At 44.6% G+C, this 20,500-nt stretch overlaps 1 protein-coding gene across 2 annotated transcripts in view; it reads left to right on the plus strand.

Moving 5' to 3' along the window:
• Positions 1-20,500, plus strand: part of LOC101077158 (glypican-6-like) — a 51,758-nt gene that overhangs the window by 18,419 nt on the left and 12,839 nt on the right. Inside the window, exons 3-7 of one of the 2 annotated variants that reach the window (XM_003961882.3) lie at positions 362-753; positions 1,910-2,075; positions 15,357-15,487; positions 16,022-16,165; positions 17,061-17,090. In XM_003961882.3, the coding sequence (XP_003961931.2) occupies positions 362-753; positions 1,910-2,075; positions 15,357-15,487; positions 16,022-16,165; positions 17,061-17,090 (863 nt within the window). The remainder of the gene's footprint in view (positions 1-361; positions 754-1,909; positions 2,076-15,356; positions 15,488-16,021; positions 16,166-17,060; positions 17,091-20,500) is intronic. The other variant, XM_029846910.1, reaches the window with a different exon arrangement.

Here is a 20,500-nt window from a genome sequence, read left to right on the forward strand (position 1 = left end):
GATATTTCGAGGAAAATGTCACCGTCCATCCATTTTCTGTTGACGCCCAATCAGGGTCACAGGTGCCAGAGTCTGTCCCAGCAGTCACATTGGGACAGGTCAGCGGTCCATCACAGCACACACACACACGCGCGGCCTTTCTTGAGCATCATTAATCAAACAGAAGGCGCCTTGCAGACTAGCCACATGGCAAACCGAGGAAATATATTTTTGCTTCAAAAATTTATTGAAGGATTAATTAGTGTTTTGAATATGACGGCCATATGGAGGAGCCAAGTGCAAAACAAAACAGAACAAATGCAGAGAAAAAAAACAAATAACCAGAAATGATGCTTCCTTCTTTCTTTCTTTCCTCCTCCAGAATTCTTCCTGGAGTTACTGGAGAACACAGAGCGGTCCCTAAACGAGATGTTTGTGAGGACTTATGGCAAACCTTACATGCAGAACTCTGAGGTCTTTGAGAACCTGTTTGCCGAGCTGAAACGCTATTACACAGGAGGGAACGTTAACCTGGAGGAAATGCTTAATGACTTTTGGTCGCGGCTGCTGGAGCGTATGTTCACGCTGCTCAACTCCCAGTATGTCATCACTGAGGACTATCTGGAGTGTATCAGTAAGTACACCGACCAGCTCAAGCCTTTTGGAGACGTGCCCAAGAAGCTGAAGTCTCAGGTTACCCGAGCGTTCATCGCCGCACGCACATTCGTCCAGGGGCTGTCTGTAGGCCGCGAGGTGGCTCAGAGAGTGTCCAAGGTATGTGGTCAATATGATAAAATAAAGATTTATTGGCTCCCTCCCCGCCTTCTCCCCACGCAGAGACGCAGGAGCCAGAGGTCTTGTCTATTGTTTCGGCAGCGTGTACGTATCTTCGCCTGCAAACAAGTTCCTCCCAGATGCTTTTCTGACTAATGTGTTCTCTCTTTGCTACGTGACCTCGGGAAGTTTGGGTCTGTCTAGAAAACAGTGTCAAATGATATGTGGGTTGAGCCAGAGAAAATCTCTGACAACGAAAACAGAGAGAAAGAAAAAGAGTCTCCCTTAGGTGTTTATTACTCCATCTACACCACTAATATTAGCTCACCTACTGTAGACTAGTGAAGCCATTAATCAGGCTGTATCCTTAGCATTCTATGTGATGCTCCTGCTGTATATCTGACTACCCTGGGAGTGCGTGTTAGGTTTGATCTGGTAAGATTAAAGGAGAAGTACTAAGGCGAAGGCTCAGGGTTAGACACACTCAGCAACAACGGTGCTGCATGGAGGAGCAGGAGGTAAAACAGGGCTGAGGAACTCACAAGACAACAGCTTCTTTTCCCCACTTGATATATTGATATAACCTCGACTGGGTTGGCGACAAAGTATATAAGCAGAAGACAATGGAACTGTGGTTCTGGTGAGTTACAGTGCACTCGGTCAACGTATCCCACCAGCCCGAACGAGGCGGGGTGGTGGTTTAAAGGCGGCCACCCAGGAGCTTTACTGAGTTACACTTGTAGCTTCTTACGAGCCGACCTGTCTCAGCTGCACCTCCTGACATTTCAGTGTCTCCTGAGATCTGGGTCATGCGTCTGAGAATGCAGCCCTTCCAGCTCCTGGGTGTCCACTCATCATCGGAGGGGGATCGGACGCAAAAGCTATGAAATAAGACACCGAGCTGTAGGTGACAGCCATGCTCATTATTGCGGCTTAAGAGGCCGCGTGTAAAACCTGGTGGAAGCAGAAATGTCACTCCTGGTATCGTTGAAATGATTAAATGATCACGTTAAATTGGGTGCTAAAATCTATTCAGATGAAGCCACTTAGCTTAGAACACTTGGGTTTTAAATAATTAGTTGCACTTGTGTGAAAAAGTAAAGGGGAAATGACAGTTTAGCTGCTCATGCTTGTTGTTCCGCTTTTATCCCTGCAGGTCAGCAGCACACCAGCGTGTATCCGAGCATTGACCAAGATGATGTACTGCCCGTTCTGTCAGGGCATGCCGGCCGTTAAAGCCTGTAAGAACTACTGCCTGAATGTCATGAAGGGCTGCCTGGCAAATCAAGCCGATCTGGATCCGGAGTGGAACCTCTACATCGGTGCGTCACACACAAATCCAGACGTTCTATTTCCAATCATCATCAGTTCGTCAGCGGCAAACAAAGTCGGGGAAAATGTTTTGACCAAGGGACTGAAATCACTTCCCCTCCAGGGAGCTAAACCGTCTCTCTCTCTCTCTCTCTCTCTCTCTCTCTCTCTCTCTCTCTCTCTCTCTCTCTCTCTCTCTCTCTCTTTAAGCTGTAATTATGTTTATTTTTGCTCCCAAGTCAGTTCTAAATGTGGGTCGGGAGAGTTTTGCTTTGTTTTGGGCTAACCATGTAGCTGTCAAGGGTTGTTGGAAATCCACACTGTCCAGTTCCTGTGGCAACAGTATCCTGGGCTGGGAATGTTGCACCAGTGAAGGTCCGGAACAAAGTTAAACCTATGTTCACTCCAGAGGTTCACAGAATAGTGCCCAATAACTCCAGTTCACAACAGAAGGATCATGGATTAAACCTACATTATCATGCTAAATAACCTGGATAGATTTGGGTCCAAATATGGTGCACATGCATCATGACATGAACCTTTTCAGAGGTTGCATCAGTTGTTATGTTGCATCGTGTTTTGACCTCAGTTCCAGTCACTTTAAGCAGAACCTTCGACCAGAACCTGTCTCTTTTTCTTGTATTAGCACTGTTCTGCATTAAAGATAGATAATTTTGCAGAATTCTGCGCTCCTGTTGGTCTACACTGAGATTAATAATATAGGGAAAACTCCATATTGGGGAGAGCAAAGAGTAAAGCAGTGGAAACTCAGTTCAGGAAAGCATTGACGTAGGGCCTGTGTTCAAGAGTAGCAATTACAATTTGATTAAAAAAAGGGGGAAAAAAGCCGACAAAAGTTTGATAGTCTAAACTAAACTTGGTGTGCTTGACTTCTTAGTCTCCCCTCTTCATCAGCATTTCAGTTTATTTGGCACTTTGACACAACCAGCTAAATTTAACACTCTGGTATGACTGGAAGAAACTGCTGGGACCAGTAAACCACAACAACAAGCAGCAGTGGATGCACAAGGCCCATAATTCCCTGATTACTTTAAACTTCTCCTGCAACATCCAAAAAAAGATGTGAAACTAATCACAATGATAGAGGACACCAAGATGATCCTGTCTGGTCCACAGTCTGCGTGCAGAGGCAGGAGAGTAGGGGAGAGCTTTACGGTGTTGGCATGGACACATGCATTCCCTGATGTTTATGTGGGAGCAGATCAGATTCACAGATGATTTATGGTGACCTGAATGCCTCGGTGGCCTCACTTCCCCCGTGCTTATGTTCAACAAGCCCAGGACGCCTCAGTTGCAGTGTGTCTGTCGTGGGACATATTGAGAAATGCGTTACCCTTATCCCCCCCCGAAAAAGGAAGGGCAAGGACATTCCAGCTGGGCGTGCCAGCTAGCCTGGATGCTCTACGTGCATGTTCTGAGTCTGTGCTAGAAGGAAAGTTGCATTTCTTTTTGTCTCAAGTCTCAGATTGTTGCTGTTTTGTAATAAATTTTGAGTGTGTGAAGTGGAGAGTCGCATCATCTCGTCGCTACGTTAACTAGAAAATGTCAACCTTCCAGAGGCGTCAGCGCTGATGCTGGTATTTGTTATAACTTCTTGTTCTTGTTATAACATCTGGTAAAAGGCAGAAAAATGTCACCTGTCAACTATGATAACTAGAACTCCGACACTTACACCAGCACTGACCACACTCCTGTGACTGGATACTGACCGGGGTGACAATATTCATCCATCAATCCAATTGGCTGAGTTAGCCCATCAGTCTGCTTCACTTCTGATGGACTCATGTAGAAATCCTGTCTGTTTAGAGGCGTTTGGGCTGCAGGAGGGGACGCCCCGAGTTCAGTGAGATCTCCAGCTTTCTCTCAGTTCTCAGATTTACACCCACGGACATTTACGGGTCATCGCTTCACCTCAGCTGGGATTTTTTTTTTTTTTTTTGAGGAGCGCAAGGATCCCACACATGAATGGGGGGGCCAAGTCCACCTACTGGTTACCTTTGCTGAAATGATTCGCTATTTTTTACTGTGGGTCATTTTAAATTAATTCTCTTTAAAAAAAACGAAAAAAAACAACAACTTAATTTCAGCTGAATTTCTGTATTTCAGCCATTCAGCAACATTTATTCTCCTGCAGAGACTCCCATCGGTCATGTGACAGTTTTTCTGTATAAACTAAATGCCGACTGTAAATCTTTAGGTGATGACATTAATGCTCATTATAATGCTCATTTGCTGTAGAGGTTTAATTGCGGACACAAGTGGCTTTTCCCCCACAGAGCCGTGCTTCCCTGAGCTGTGAGTGAGAGGAGGGTGTTGAATTTGTGCTTGTGTCCGTGCTGGCTGAATCAGGCCCGGCACAGGGCAGTTTTTATGGATTTAGTGGGCAAGGATGCGGCATAAACAGTAAACAGGCGGGTTTAATGGATTTCCTCTGCATCCACCTCAGGTTCAAATAAATATACCCACTTCCTTCCAACTGGGATTCTGTATGTTATATCGGGAGAATGGTGCACGCTGCAGGCCACCGGCATTTGACTTATTTAGTAACCCAGTCCTACAAGACCGACGGTCCATCAGGGTTTCCTGTCCGACCAGGTAGACAAATGCGTTCACTGAGGAAACTGGTAACCTAGGTGATCCAGTGTACAGTGATGCTGTCAACAGCACCAGGAAAATAAACTTTTCTCTGCAGGAAATCCTGGGTTTGAAGGAGAGAAGAATATAATACAGGGAGCATAAGCTTCTGCAACCATGTTCAGCACCGGATATCAGCTAAATGCTCAACGAACAATTGCAATTTCCTACATTTCCAGTCCTTCATCTTATGCTTTGGAAGTTGTATTTATTCCTTATTCCTTGGGAAGAGGAAGCAGAGAATCAGCGAGCGCTGAGGGGAAGAGCCGTATGTAGAAGAAGAAGGAGAAGTGAATCGTGCATGGCTACAATCAGCTGTCGCAACGTTTCTACTTTGTCTCTTCGTGCTATTTTTCCTCTTCGAGACAGATGCATCGGCACTGAGAGTGCACAAGACTGGTATATTATATGAACCATATGAGTCAATGGCCGTTCTAAGCCCAAATGAAGCAGAGGTGTCATGACAGATCCAGTCAGAGCGGCATCACGTCCCTGCTTTACTGCAGGCTTGGAGGTCCACGTTAATCTAGCCACACAGCGAAAGTCCTTGATTTCCCTTATCCACCCAATTTGACAATTCTGTGGCATAAAAAATAATTACCTTGTTTTCCAGTTACACACACACACATACACACACTGATATATAGAGATGAACAGAGATTTCCGTGTTCCTTGACCAAATGCCCTCAGAACTTATATGTTTATTCACCTCATCTCATGATTAATATTGATGTGAGGCTTGAATTATTCCTGCTGTAGCTCATATGAGTCATCTCAGAGGCACTAAAATAAACAATATCTGCATTTTAATAAATTCTCGCTGCCCTTTCCTCATTGTGCTTTCAACCGGGAGGTTTGTTGTTTATTTTGAAGAATATTCTAATTATACGCTTTAAACTGTCAGTTATTTTCTCTTCTTCTATAAAGTAATTACAAATAAGGAACTGAATTCAGAAACTAATTATTCATAATGCTTTAATTAAGCTGTAAAATAATAAAAAATGTTCCATGGGTTTTGAAAAGAGCCCCATTAGTGAATGAGGCTTTTTGAATGAGGATTTTTTTTCTTGTATGTAGTTTTATAAATTTGCTTTTGCCTACACACTTAAGTTTTATACACTTTCAATATTCAGTTTACAAGCGTGTGTGTTGGTGTCCTCACATTTATTACATCCGTTCTACTTGCAAAGCGGGGCCATTTTGCTGGGCCCCACAGCTTCAGAGGACTGTTTGCGAGTTCAGGACGCGGTGTGAAGGTTGAGGTTAGGCGAGGGTAAGAGGATGGTTGAGATGGTCACTGTTAGCGTAAGGAGCTGGGTAAGGGGTTATGTCCCCACAAACATAGGAATGTGAGGGTTTGTGTGTGTGCGTGTGTGTGTGTGTGTGTGCGTGCGTGCGTGTGTGTGTGTGTGTGTGTGTGTGTGTGTGTGTGTGTTCTGTCACCATGGCTCACTAGTGACTCTCTAGCTGACATTACATAGATTCCAGAAAGCCGCACGTGTTTGGATATGATTAAGGGTGCGATTAGATTTTAATTAGAGCAATGAGATGCAGCCTGACATGACTGATGAACAGCTGCCAGTCTGTTTACCTGAGGATGGAAACACAATCAGACCTCACGTGTGAATCCTCAGGGACGCACAAGCAGCTCTCATTGTGTTCTCCAAGAGATCGCCGTTTTCTTAATGACGAATGTTCTCAAGCTCGCTGATTTGAACCGTTGGTGACGTGATGAATGTTGGCCATTGTAATCTATTTGAGATTAGCGGGGGGGTTTTCAACCCTTAAGACCTCTAATAGAGATTTTTCACCTTCATCACAATATCTGCAGCTACAATATTCTTGGTTCTTTTCAGTGATCCATTAGCTTCCCACCGTCTGCATTGCAAACTCGTTGCAGCCTTGTTTACAGGCTGCTGTTGTTCTCTCAGGAGAGGCGTATCACCACGTTTGAAGTGGCTCGCATTGATTCTGTCAGCTCATTTCTTTTTAATTATGTGATTTGTTTCACTTGGTAACAGGAGCTGGCCACAACCTGGACTCTTTATGAAAATACAAGATAGCAATGTCCTTTTATTTGAGGAGAGAAAAAAATTCTTATGAATAAAATCTGGAGGAGAGGAGGGTGGTGGAGAGGGGCCGCACGGAGGCCGTGTGAGTGCTTTTTGAGATGGCGCCCTTATCAGAATGAATTGTCCGCACTCACATCTTTACATCTTACAGAATCCCCGTACTCAGAGGTGTTTGCATCTGAACGGGATCCTTCATTGCTCACATTTCCAGACACTCTTTGTAAGTGTGATCCGATCCACCGATATCAATGTGTAACATGCACGGATTGGATTTTCTGATAGTCGATATTAATAAAGAAAGCTTGTCTGTAAAGTCTGTAAGTGGACTGAAAGACCTTTAAATCCTTTAAAGTGGGACTGCAGACTCTGCTTGTGCACGAGGAGCAAAAGCCCAATTTCCTCATGGAATATGTGAGCGCACGAAACGCAGTAACCAACGAGTGAACGCTGAAAAATAACCTTGAGTGGTTAGAAGGACTTCAAAAACTGGCAGGCACCATTTACTCTAAGTCTTAGAGTCTAAGAGCGCTCCTCTGGAGGGGGGGTTACTTTCTTTCCTCAGGTTAGACACTTTTTCTCCATATATTATTAGTTCTGTTAGCAAGGTGATTTATTTCTACATTTACAGTAAAAATTAGTCGAATAACAGCTGCCCTGAGATGGTGAAGGTAGCAGAAACGTGTTTTTGAGTCAAGAGTCAGTCACACTTCTGCCTGCACGTATGCAGGACTTGAAACATGGAGATGCTGATTGCTGGCTTTGTTTGCCAAAAAATGCTCATTTTTGAGTTGAGGCAATGCAACCGTCCTCTTGCTTTTCACCTCTGATTGCGCAATCAGAGACAAAGCGGATTTGAAATCAGGGAGCTTGAACCCTCACATTCAGCGGCGGGTCTTTATATTTAGTTAGATGGCATTTTGGAAAGGCAGAGTTACGCCAGTTAATGGCGAAACTGCGGAGAATTCTGGGAGTTTTTAAAATAAAGGGCATCATCGCCGTCACTCAAAATAATGAAAGACAATTGGTGTTATGATCCTATAATCCATGTGGCTTGTTTCCTCCCTCAGGGGCAGAGAACAAAATCAAATCAGATATGGACCAAAGCTGAGGTTTAAAGAAATAAAAGCAGAATTTTCAATAAGCTTTTCTTTCCCAAAATCTACAAAATTCCTTTGAATAAGAAAATAAGAAACACCAGAAGTGCAGAAAAAACTTTCAGAAACTCTTTTGTGAATGGTTTCTTTTACCCTTTGGACAGTTTTTCCAACTTGTGTAAAAGTAGAATCACATGACGAATGAAATTAAATGTTCTGGTTTGAAAAATGATGCTCTAAAGAGTAAAAACCCAGTTTAGTGCCTCACCTGACTACAAACAGAGGCAGATACCGTCTGATCCAATTGACATATTTGTCAGCAAAAACCAAAAACAGTGTTTGATGAAAGCATGGACGCTGGAACTAAACTGGAGACATTTCCACATTGGCCTGTTTTAAAAAGAAATAATGTCCTTCTGAGCTGATTTCAGGTCGCTAGAATTGTGAAAGATGCTGAAGATTCTCTCTGCTCATTGGTTCCTGTTCTTATTAAGCCTCCCTGTGAAAGATGGGGACAACTTTATGGCCGCCACTGGTTGCCTGGCAACTGCATTCTGCAAAGCGATGGTGTTGACATGCTAATACATGATACAATATTTATAATTTACAATATTAATATACATATCTGATGTAAGGCAGCGTTTATAATCGTTAGCGTCAGGAAACAGCTTTGCGTCTCTGCGCTGAGCTGAATCCGCTCACGGCCTCCAGTTGGGGTGTTTATTTTCTCCAGAAGCTTTCCACCAGAAATCAAAGAAACATATTTCCCAAAACACCTAATTATCCCTTTAAGTTCAGATGATGTTGTGGGACTCTGGTGATGGGAGGATTTTATCCTGGAAGATGCAGCACACGACGTTGTTCACCTGATTTATCTTTCATGAAGTTGGATGTTTCAGAGCTTTTCCTTTAATATCTCAAATTACAGCAGTCGGTTAACAAGTCCTGCAGGGGAACATGTTCCTGCCTTTTTGTTCCCTCTGCGTGATCTTGTCGGATCAATAAACCAAACCGCTGTCACAGAACTTCAGGATCAAATGAAGGTAATTATACAGCATCATCTACCCTCCACACGGCGGTTCTGCAGCACGGCCTGCCCCCCCCCTTCAAGAGTCAGACGGAGCTTGTAGAACATAATGTGGCAGCTCTGGGTGATCGCTGCACTCGCTCTCATATGTGCCAAGCAAAACACCTCTGGAGTGATGACATTAATTTCCCTTTTGTTTTATAGCCCCCTGCATCTCATAATCACTCACAGCTACGTGGAGACGAGGTCGCGTGATCTAATTACACATCCATTTCGTACGGGCGCAGTTACGGATCCACAGAAAACGTCGAGATTTTTTATTTTTTTTTCAAAGTTAGATGATTCGCTCCGGCATCTTTATGAGCACCACAGCCTGTCACTGTTTTAGCTCGGAGCTGCTCTATTTTCGCTCCGGTTTCGACTCCCGTTGGAGTTTAAGGTGTTGCTTTAATAAAATGCAAACCAGGACTCTCCTGCAGTGAATGATGTATTCCTCACGTTGCATTTGTGAGTCATAAATACCTGTCAGCAATGCTCCTGTCGGCCTCCTTAGATGGAATCTCCATTTTATATCCAAGCCCATTAGTAACATGATCTGTTTCTGAATGCCTCGGTATTGGATTATCTGCCTTAGTTTCATTAGCAGCGTAGCACGGCATCTGCGCGGCCCCTTTTATTTTGACATCAGTCATAACTCCCCATTAAAAACCTGCTCTGACAGAAATGGGTGTTGGTGATATGCTAAGAACTCTAGTTTTAAAATGGTGCACATAGTAGCTTGGCAGTCACTGAGAGGCGGGAATACAGGAGGGACGGGTCACATGTCCATCACGGCAGACGCAGACCGGTCACTCACACCTTCAGCGACTGGGAGAGGTTTTCATTTCCTGAGAAATTATCAGGCCAAGGAGGAAAAGCAGAGAGGATAAGCATGAAAATCTGCATGGAATGATCATGTGATGGACATTTGTGGGAGTTGACGTTGATGGAAAAAGACACAATGATTTCTTTAGGTGAACTATAACACACGTGTGTTCTCATCTAAAAATCCTCCAGAGTTCTTGACTGGAGTGGGCGGCCGGGTTAGGAGAGCGGCGTCACTCAGGGAGGCCAGATTTATTTGTCTTAACGCATTTTCTTCTGGTGCTGAAGGTCTGCGGGACTGAGTTCTCTCAATTAGAAATACTTTTAAGGCTGGTTGAGAAGGTTTCTGGTGGGCTGCCTGTGTTTTGCTACGGTAAAAACCTTAAGAGTGGAGGCTTTTATGTCCCGCTCCTTTATTGGATGGACAATCAGTCCCAGACAGCACAACTGTGGTACAAGGTTTCTCTTGGATGAAGGAAGATTATATTTAGTGGTAAACTGACTGCTAAAGAGGTTTTATAGAATAAAACATTAATTTGTGCTTAATACTGAATTCACTAGAATGGAAATGAATTTGAAATTCCTCCTGTTTACAGAGATGAGTTTATTTTAACCTAACTTGTCCTCCAGTGAAGCCTGGACGGGTCAGGGATACAGTTTAGGTTGGACACCAGACATATGACGCCCTGTCTGTGGGTCTGCACCCTGAACCCACAGTAACCTGCACCAAACAGAACATCTGCATGGGAATGAGTGAGCAGAGGTTCCTGCCACGTGCGTGGCCATTTCATGTGCTCTCGTGTGTGTCAGTAAGTGTGTTAAACCGTGCTGGCTGCCTATTGAGCCTGTAACAACGTTGCGTGCATGTGTCGATCAGCTGAACGTGCCTGAAGCCACGTAGATCATCCGCCCCTTTCTCATCAGAATCCCACCTGACGATCACATCTGCGCTGTGAACAATCACTGGCTGCTGTACGCCTCAAAGCTGATGACGCTCCTTTTGACCTGCTGCACTGGTGCTCGACTCTCTTCTTTTGGTCTTTGATTAGACTGCTGCGTGCACTTTAATGCCCCCCTGCTTTAAGAAGTTTTATTTCTTTTGCAGTTGGATGAAATGTGGATTGAGTTCATTGTTGCTGCTTCATATCCTCTAAAAGCCCAAAGCAGGAGCCATCACAGGCCAGAACTAAGCCAGTAAACCAGAGAAACAGGCGGCCTTGTAGCTGATATTAGCTTGTCCTTTTTATGGCTCTTTCGAATGTGTTGGTTCTGCCTCTATAGAAAATCATGTTTTGTGTGAAATGAAGCAAAGCCATTTGAGAGAGAAACATGTGTAACATCTGTCCTGTCACCCTGGTGGTTTCGTCACTCACCTGCGGCGTTATGACCCATAGAGTGACATAGAAGAAGACTCCACGGCAGCGCTGATGTACATCTTTATATTTGCTGTGAAATATTAGAGCTTGATGTGTAAAATGCACAAATGCATGAGTCTAAATTGGAATCTGAGATTGAACCTCTCTCAACATTCCATTCACAAATTCTAAGGTCGCGTCTCGACACCATTTTTCTGCGTCAGTTGAGAGTTTTATTCCCCTTTTTAATTAATTTGATTGATCTTTGCTGGGAAGAACATGCCTCCCCCCCCCCCCCCCCCCCCCTTTTTCTACTTTCATACCTTTCAACGCGCTGAATGGCTGAACTACAGGTGAGCTGTGCTTTATGGAATCCACAATAAACCAGAGCTGTTTTTCATTCTGTGGCGCTCTTCACGACTAAGAGCCGAGGCTTGGCCTGCTCATTTGGCTTATTTGTCCTTGTCTCCTGGAGGTTGCTGCAGGCTGACATAGCCCGAATTTAAGTGGACATCAATCCCGATAAAGAGCGCAGAGTCTCATTAACTCTGAATTTTCATTTATTTGTTTATTTTCCTTTATGGAGACGCTGCAGGTGGCATTTTTCATGTGATAAACTAAAACATTAATGTCCATCATTAAGCTTATTTTATAGCTGTGTGGCACGTTGACCAGTGAAGCATCTGGGTCTTTAAGGTCTTTTTGCTCAGGAGTGGCTGTTTCATGAAGATAAAAAGTCTTCCTCGGGCCGTTCAGTCGTCACTCGCTGCTGCAGCTGCAAACATCATGGCGGAGAGGTTTGTGCCAGCTACGCCACAGCGGCGTGGACTCCATGAATAGCACATAAATGAGAACCATTTACTTACAGCGAGGCCAGACCTTCCCGCCTGCTGCAGAAGACTCTCCTTCACTCTTCCTTCGTGTCCTCCTTCCTTTCTTCCTTCCATAAGCAGCCAAACTGCCATCTGATAAGTGTCACACTTGATGCTGGAGGCTCTCCTGTGGTGAAATATGATTTCCTCCCAGCTGATTTCCCTGACCCAAATTTAAAGTGAGATTTTTCTTTTTTTTAGCATTCATAGGACTTAATATATTTTTATGTTTGTCATGAAGAAAGGAAACCTTCCTCCGGCTACTGAATGAATTATCATCTTAAAAGGATTAAATATCAGGCTGTACAGTGTCAAGTGTGAAATGCTGCATAATAAGTAATCATGTAGACTGCTATAAAAGTAGCAAGAGGACTTTATCATTATTTTCATGGTTCTGTTTGGAATTGATGAATTCTGATTTTGACCCTAATAGAAAGGAAGTGGAGGCGCAGCTGACCTTATGCTTCTCTTTGGCTCGCCGTCAGTGCTGCGCAGTATAATTCAACATTTTCTCTATAGAGTCCAAACTGAAATGAACATTCAAATGAGTACAGAGCTTCTGTTTGAAAAGCTGATTAGCTGCACCGTGACATTAGGCTGGCGGTGGTGGTATCTGTTCTAAGGTTCGGAAAGTGGAAGTCTCAGGTTCATACGTGCATCCAAACTGCGCACTAAACAGCAGGTCCACACAGGTGCCCGAGTCATCAAACGCCGCAGCGCCCCTGCAGCTAAAGAAGCTGCAATCTGGTCCGCCTTGGAGACGGCGGCCCATCTCAGCATGCATGCATCATTGATAGCTGCACCCAAAGTAATTGGAATATGCTAGTGTTGCGCTTTTTTAATAATAAACACACACACACACACACACACACACACACACACACACACACACACACTGGAGCAGGCATTAAACAGCAGGATGAACAACGTGCCGCTCCAGCAGGTGGTGACATACTGCATATCGCTGATGGGAACAAGATCCGATCTTTGTGTTTCCCCTTTAGGACATGCAGGGCTGCAGCTAAGCGCTGACTGAGGCGTTGTGGAGCATTAAGGTGTGCAGACAGACAATGTTAATTCTGTTGTTGCTCTTCTCTCTCATGAAGGCTCATTAAATGAGACAATAATGGCGTGTGTGTCATCTCCAACAACTGCAGATCAGCAGAGCAGCATAACCTTACAGCTACCGCCACACCACAAGGTTCAAGTGACGGATATCTGACGTGTTGCAATGAAATTATGCCACTTAGGTCCTAGGTGTGACTGCCTGATTGGTGGTTGTGTGTGTGTGTGTGTGTGTGTGAGACAGTGCACAGATCCATCACCAGTGAGGAAGGAATGCAGTAACAGTTGATACCAATGACGCCACGCCATTCTATGATATCTTGTTCTCACAGCATATAAAATGAATGAAAGCGTTCGCTAATCACATGTTGATGGTGTTGGTGGACAGCACAAGCCAAAATATCCACTTTAATAAATATGTGGTGGCAGCCACGTGCAGGAATCGTTTCTTTGCCCACTGAATGACAGGAGGACTTTATTTAGTAAGGCATCATTATGACAGCCTCCTGCCAGTGAGGTCTTGTCCTGGGAGGTCTGTGGATGCAGGAATCTCTCCTTTCAGCCCTCCCTAAGTACTGTCTCCAGATCTGGGAATTGCTTCTGAGTTAGTGGTTTGGTGATGTCCATCTCAAGGAGGACCACCGGTCAAACACTGAACCACCGCTGGAGACAAATGAGGTCTCAGAGTACTGAAGCTCGCAATATCAATTAACTCATTTAACCTCTGAGAGGGCAACATCTGTTACAAGTCAGGAAATCTGCAGCACTTTTCATGGGAAATATTCAAAATGATCTTGTGATTTGATCAGAGGCGTTAATTGAAAGTAATGGAAGCAAATAAACTGGGAGTGATCACGGTTAGTGCCTCATGTTCATCAAGGCCTTCTGGCCTGTGTCCACACTACGTTATTAATGAGCACCCGCTCTCATTTATTCTCTGCAGTGGCTGTAAATAAATGTGCTCTATTAAATGAATGACATGTCATCAGTTTTTTGTAGCGTAACCAAATTTAGCTAACATGATTGGGCAGATCTACGTGTGAATCTGCATACAAATGAAATTTCCCCTGAAGATTCATATTTTAGAGTGAGTAATGGAAAATGCTGTCCAGTGTTTTTCACAGGCTTTGGCTTGTTTTTTGTTTTTTTTGTCTTTTTAAACCTGGCAGTGTTTAAATCCCCCTACACACACACACACACACACACACACACACACACACACACACACTAATTATTCTGTGTCTACAACGATGCAAATCAGAGAAAGCTGAGAAAATCCTCACGTTTAATCTGAAACCAATTGGGATTCTCACACAGGTCGACGGCAACAGCAGTAACATGGGCGACACACATTTTATGTCGCAATCTGTTTTCTTGGTGTCACACTCGTGCTTGTGATGTGCAGGTGTCATTTTGACCAGAGAATCTGCAGTCATGTCGGTCCAAAAACCTCCACAGTAGGTTGATTGCTTGATTGTGGCCCCTCAGTGTGTGTGTGTGTGTGTGAGATTATTCTCACCCAGTGAATGGGTAGGTTACATTCCAGCCCCCACATGACCCTGAATATAAATGAAATGTTAACATTGGTTGGATGGATGGATGGATGGATGGATGGATGGATGGATGGATGGATGGATGGATGGATGGATGGAAATCTATCCATTTTCACTGAAAGCCATCTAATGTTATGATAGCTTTGATAATTAATTAGCGGTTTCTTCATGTAAACAGACTCCCTGAGCTAATCGTTGCTAACGGCTCAGAGACAGTTGGGTTGGTGAGACGTGCTTATATTTGACCACATGGACCATTGCCTCTTGGATCTGGCAGAGAAGCTACCCAGAACTTGTAGTTGGAACGTATTTATTTGTGTTTTATATCTCTGCTCCTTTTGTCTGAGACTGTTGTATTTTCACCTATGCATCAGTCATCAACACACCCACTCACTGCCCTGAACGCTGCTCTGGGAGGTTTTACACTCCTCAAGCATGTGCCAGCCAGCACAACTAAATCCAGCTCTTGTTAAGATGATAGTCACCACACATGTGAAAGGGTTTCAGTCAGAAACACGAGTGCTCTGCTCAGCACAATGGAAACAGGTCCTTGAACTACCGTGTGTGGACATACTTGTTATTGTATTCAGAACTGAATGCAGCCATGATCCACTGCAGCATTATGATATCTAAGATGTCAGCTTTGGGCTTTTGTTTTTTTAAATGAACTTTCTTTCACGCCTCTCCTTGCCCCCCTCTGCAACTCCTGGACTTTTTGTCCCACTGTTTTGACAGACGCCATGCTGCTGGTGGCTCAGAGGCTCGAGGGACCTTTCAACATCGAATCTGTCATGGAGCCTATCGACGTCAAGATTTCAGAGGCCATCATGAATATGCAGGACAACAGTGCGGAGGTTTCCTACAGGGTATGTGACAGAGCTCCACGTGCACACCTCACATCACTGATAGAGCTTCTGTTATGGCACAAGGTGAGCTTACTGTATGTCTGAAGGTAGGTTAAATTATATGTTCCATCTTGGTGGGGTAATCTTAGCTCCGCTAACAGTTGGCGGTGTGTTTACTGTCCCGTACTACATTTTTTCTTTGCCCACAGAGGAGTGAAAAAAGAGGCTTGTTTAGCTGCGAAAGATGGTTTCAGCCTACACAGTTTTGTATGTCCCATGCAAGCAACGCAGTTTTGTTTATGGTTTAATTATATGTGGTATTTGCCCAGAAGCCCATAAAAACGTTACTGTCATCATAAATAGCGCTGGTCATAGCTCTTTGTTGAATCACCTTTCAACATGGTCACTTCGGACTGACGAAGCGCGCAGTCATGCTGGTAATGCAGGGTGACTGATTCATATAACCTTAACAAAACAGCATGTTTCCTCCGCTTTCTGCACCCAAAACCATTTAAATCCATGACGACCGGGTGCCCGTGTTTGCTGTAATTGCAGGTCTTTCAAGGCTGCGGTCAGCCCAAACCCGCAGGAATGACGAGGTCCACTCGTGGTGTTTCGGATGTGTTCAACGCTCGCTTCAGGCCGTACAGCCCAGAGGAGCGGCCCACCACCGCGGCTGGCACCAGCCTGGACAGACTGGTAAGGAAACAGAGCCAGCGAGGCTGTTTTCAGGCAAAAGAATGGCTCAGTGTAAACATCGTTTGTCTTTTTGACTTGAATCCGTTGCTTAAAGCTTGGCTGTAGTAAAACCCTGGAGGCAGAAATTAAGCCATGCAAGTCCCTGTATTGATCTGTGTCTGTTAACAAATCAACGGCTTTAACCCACGAGGGCGGCGGCAGGTGTCTGGTGCCCTTCTCATCTCATGTACTGAGCAAACAGATAAGGGGGGGGTGTAAGAATTGATGGACAGATTTTGTAGAGGTGGCCATATCAACTGTTGGTTCTAAAAGCGCATTTTTCTTTTCTGAGATTAGCTGCGTGTTTGTCGGACCGCGCCTCGGAGCCTGGAGCTCCATCTGAAGCAACCTTGAAAGTCAAAGCGCCACATTGGGGTAAAGGTTAACGGGGGGCTGACAGACCAATTCAGCTAAGGGACAGTTTTCTTCCTGGATTACCTTTGCAGCCTGTGCATCCTTCTTTTTAAACCTCTAGATCTATTCAGACTAAACTCTTTCAGAGTGATATGGGTGTGTAAATCTGTAGCTGCCGCCACTTTTAGTTGTTTAAATTGCTCAATCAAATCAAATGTCACTCTGAAAACTCATTAATAGATAATTTCTTGAGCAAAACCTAATTTAACTGGCATCCTTCTGCTGCCCTCTGCCTCCTGGGATCCCACACTGATGACTTCTTTAAATCAATTCTATTTGTGTCCTTTGCAGTCTCATTAATTCTGGCCACACATTTGGAAATTCTGCGCAACAGCTTGCTTTTTCCTTTTTTTAAATGTTTTCTATGTCCAACGGTGGCTTCATCCACCTACACTGCATTAATTAAGCCTTTCTGTTTCCCTGCCTTTATGCTGCAAACCAGAGGATTGTCTGGAATGCGATGCAACACAGTGTAAGGTTCAAGATTTTATACCTTTTTCTGTGGTGGGTCATTTGTGTACAAGTGCCTTGGATGCAACAATGCTTTTTAATTATACTGTGTGTGTGGAGGATTGTGCTCCAGACATGAGGGGTTTACATTAAACAAGCTCTGTGGCCTGCAGGTCCCAGCAGCATGCAGCTCGTGTTATGCCAAGCGTCAGTCACAGCACAGTTCTCACCTCACGGGAGTGTTAATCTAGCCTCCTATAAAGGGTCTAACGGGGGTTGTCCACGTGTTCTCACTTTGTCAGCATTTGTCCCGGGAGATCCAGCACGAACGTTTGTCATCCTGGATCTCAGTGTCTGAAATCATCAGTTTCTTAGCAAACAGTCAAGGAAACGGATGCATCAGTGAGCGACAGCTGCCACTACAAGTGTGAACCTGTGCAGAATACCTACATTTCAATTCATGGAGGTCGGTCAGACACGGTGAGCTACACTCGCCTGCTGCGTGTCGAATTCATCTTCTGGCTGTCGCTGGACAGGCGCTGAATCAGGATTTGGTTAAAAAAAATATCTGCCTGTTGCAGAAGCTGTAAAGCCAATTGTGTAAAGTCAAAAGATTGAGTGTTGTTGGGTTCAGGGGCAGATAAGGTTAATGCAGCCTGGAAAAGATAAGATGAGGTTGTGTCTGCTGGGAACAAGCCGCTGCCAGCTCTATGTGTTTGTGTAGCACCACAGGAATTGTTTTCACCAAGGATGCTGAAAAACCTCGTTGCTGTTCCGGCAAAACTATGCAGGGGAAAAACTTATCTCCCACCCCAAACGTTCCCTAAATAGTACGAATTATGGGGGTTTCAGTTTCTACTGAATCCTTGAGGGGTGGGGCTGTCTGCTGAGAATGCTTGGTGGAAAACACACTTTTTTAATCTCTAAAAGTTTGTGTTTTGGTCATTAAAATGGAGCAAAAGACAGGAGGTAGATGGACAATGAGATGACAATGAGATCCAGGAATTCTGAGGAGCAGTGTACTGTTGGTTTTTTTTAGCCTGGGTACATAAACTCCTGGAGATTGATTTCCTGGGAATTGTGGTTGGAAAAGGGCTAATGTTTTATGGAAATTCTTGCCATGGACCAACTGGTGACCAGTAAAGCATCAAAGAACATCAATACATATTCATTGGTCCTTGGAGATGCTGCTCCCCCACATGTCTTGTTTGTCAGCAGTTTAATCCGTGAACCCTACAGCGAGTTCACCGAGGTGATCCAGGAGTGGAGGAGGCTGGTCTCTATACCTGCTCATTAGCCTGGATGGGATGTATTTGTGTGTCTCTGCTGGTTTAACATGCAGACATGTGTACTGTTTGTTCCCTGTTCTGTGGAATCTGCTGCAGGTATAATCCCTCCTCCTGCTGTAGCGGCTCCTCCACAGAGCGGAAGCTGGACAGGTGGTCAGTGGGAGGTTCACAATCAAACTTTATTAACTCTTCTTCCATATGTTGAGGCTCGGCAGCACGGCGGTGAGCCCTCCATCCTCACAGCATGATGGTTCTTGGTTTGATTAGTAACTGGGGGTTTATGTGGACCTTGCATGTTCTCCACCTCATCCCTGCGGTTTCCTCCTGGTGCTCAGACTTCCTTCTACAATCCCAAAACCTGTTATTTCTTTTAATTGTTGCCACTTCGTAGCTCATAAGTGTGAGCGATTTTAGGCCTCGGCCCAGGGAGCAACCAGGGAACTCTGCGGGATGTTGGCCTCGACTTCATGCGTTTGATTTGATTCTTTATTTGTGCTAAATTCCAGGTAGTGAAAAGCAAAAACAAGCACTTTAGGGAATTCTTTGCTTAGAAAGTGGTGTGCTTTTACGCGGCATTATGCTGTCATTAGTGTGTCGGCCGTTGTGTGTTTATCCTGCAGAGGGGGACATGACTGGGAACTCTAGGAGCGCCATTCTGTCATCAAACCCGTTCTCCTCCTTTACATCGTGCTGCAGGATAATTGGCTGCGACAGTGACACGGCTCAGTCTGGTGGAAGTTCACAGCTGTTTAACATCCTCTCATAAGTCCTCCTTCGTCTGGCTTAACAGCTCAGCTCGCGAGTGGAGGAATGCGCGGCAGGACTGCGTTCATTTGTTCTGTTGCCTATAGTGAAGTCTGGAGGAGCGGGCCCACCTCTGGCTCAATGAGCCGTGACTGTTTAATTGCCTGACATTCTGTCAGAGCACGTGTCCACGCCGCTCTGCAAGAAATAGACATTTGAACGTTCAGAGGGGATAAAGGCACCACAGGCTATCAGGCTCCCAGGTGCATTCTAGATAAGGGAGGGGGTTTCTAATTTGACATTTGTGACCAGCTTCAAGATGAATTTGGTGCACAAGTTTACTTTATTTTTCCTGTAAACGATTAGAAAAAAGACTCAGACAAGGCAAATCAAGTAAAAAGATTGTTGAATTACTTTCAGATCTTTATTTAACAACAGGGCCATCACAGTCAATGACATGGTTATTGGAATTAACCCTTATATTGTAACAAGTCAAACCATCCTGCAATAGTGCATCCAGAGGAGAAACTGATGGTGATCTCATGTGACCCCCCAAACACACACACGCAGACACACTCACTGCGTTTGGGGTATTTGGAAAAATGTTAAAGTTTTATTTCCCACTGGAGATGAATAAATACTCATTTGGAGGGAATCAGGAGGAAGCGAAGCAGCAGTGCTAAGTCAGATTGCCGCTTCGACCTTTTACCAGCTCCACAAAAACACGATGTTAATAAAGTCGTTTTGTTGGTATTGTTATGAAAAGATCTCTCCAAGTAGATTTCCATTTGCACTTCACCATCTGTTAATAACCTTCACTTCATGTTTGAGCAACAGGCTCAACTTTAAAGGAGAAAACACCATCCCTCAGATACAAGGGGAAGTATCTCTCCTGCTATGAGTCAGTCTCCATCACCTGAAGCCTCACAGGTTTCTTTACGCTCCCGAAACGTGTTTTTAGTGTATTATAGCGGCTTGGTCTCCGTCTGCATCGGAAAACCGCCATCGTCTGCAATCCAGCCTAACAGTTGGGGGATTTTTGCCCCGAGTGTTTGTTTTGGTCCCTCGTGCACGTGGCTCAGTGTTCCTTCATGATCATTCTTTCATTTGTTTTCCAGTTTTGTTCTATTTTTTGGAGTAAGGAGATGACGACATGACTTGTGTTTGCTTTAGAAAACAAAAGTTTGGTTTCTGTGGGTTCGTTTTGAAAGGTGACCAGCTTCAGTCTGTAATCCGCTCAACCCAGCGCCACCTCCTGCAAACACAAAGTGCTGAGCAGAACTGCAGCTCGTGCTTCAACACCTGATATTTACAGTGTGAAGCTCTGCAGACCAGGACAGATCTGAGGTCAGTGAGGGGCAGCTCGAGGTTTGTGTCTGCGGGCGTGTTGCTCGGTTTA

Source organism: Takifugu rubripes, chromosome 1 (assembly GCF_901000725.2).
Source record: "Takifugu rubripes chromosome 1, fTakRub1.2, whole genome shotgun sequence".
NCBI lineage: Eukaryota > Metazoa > Chordata > Actinopteri > Tetraodontiformes > Tetraodontidae > Takifugu > Takifugu rubripes.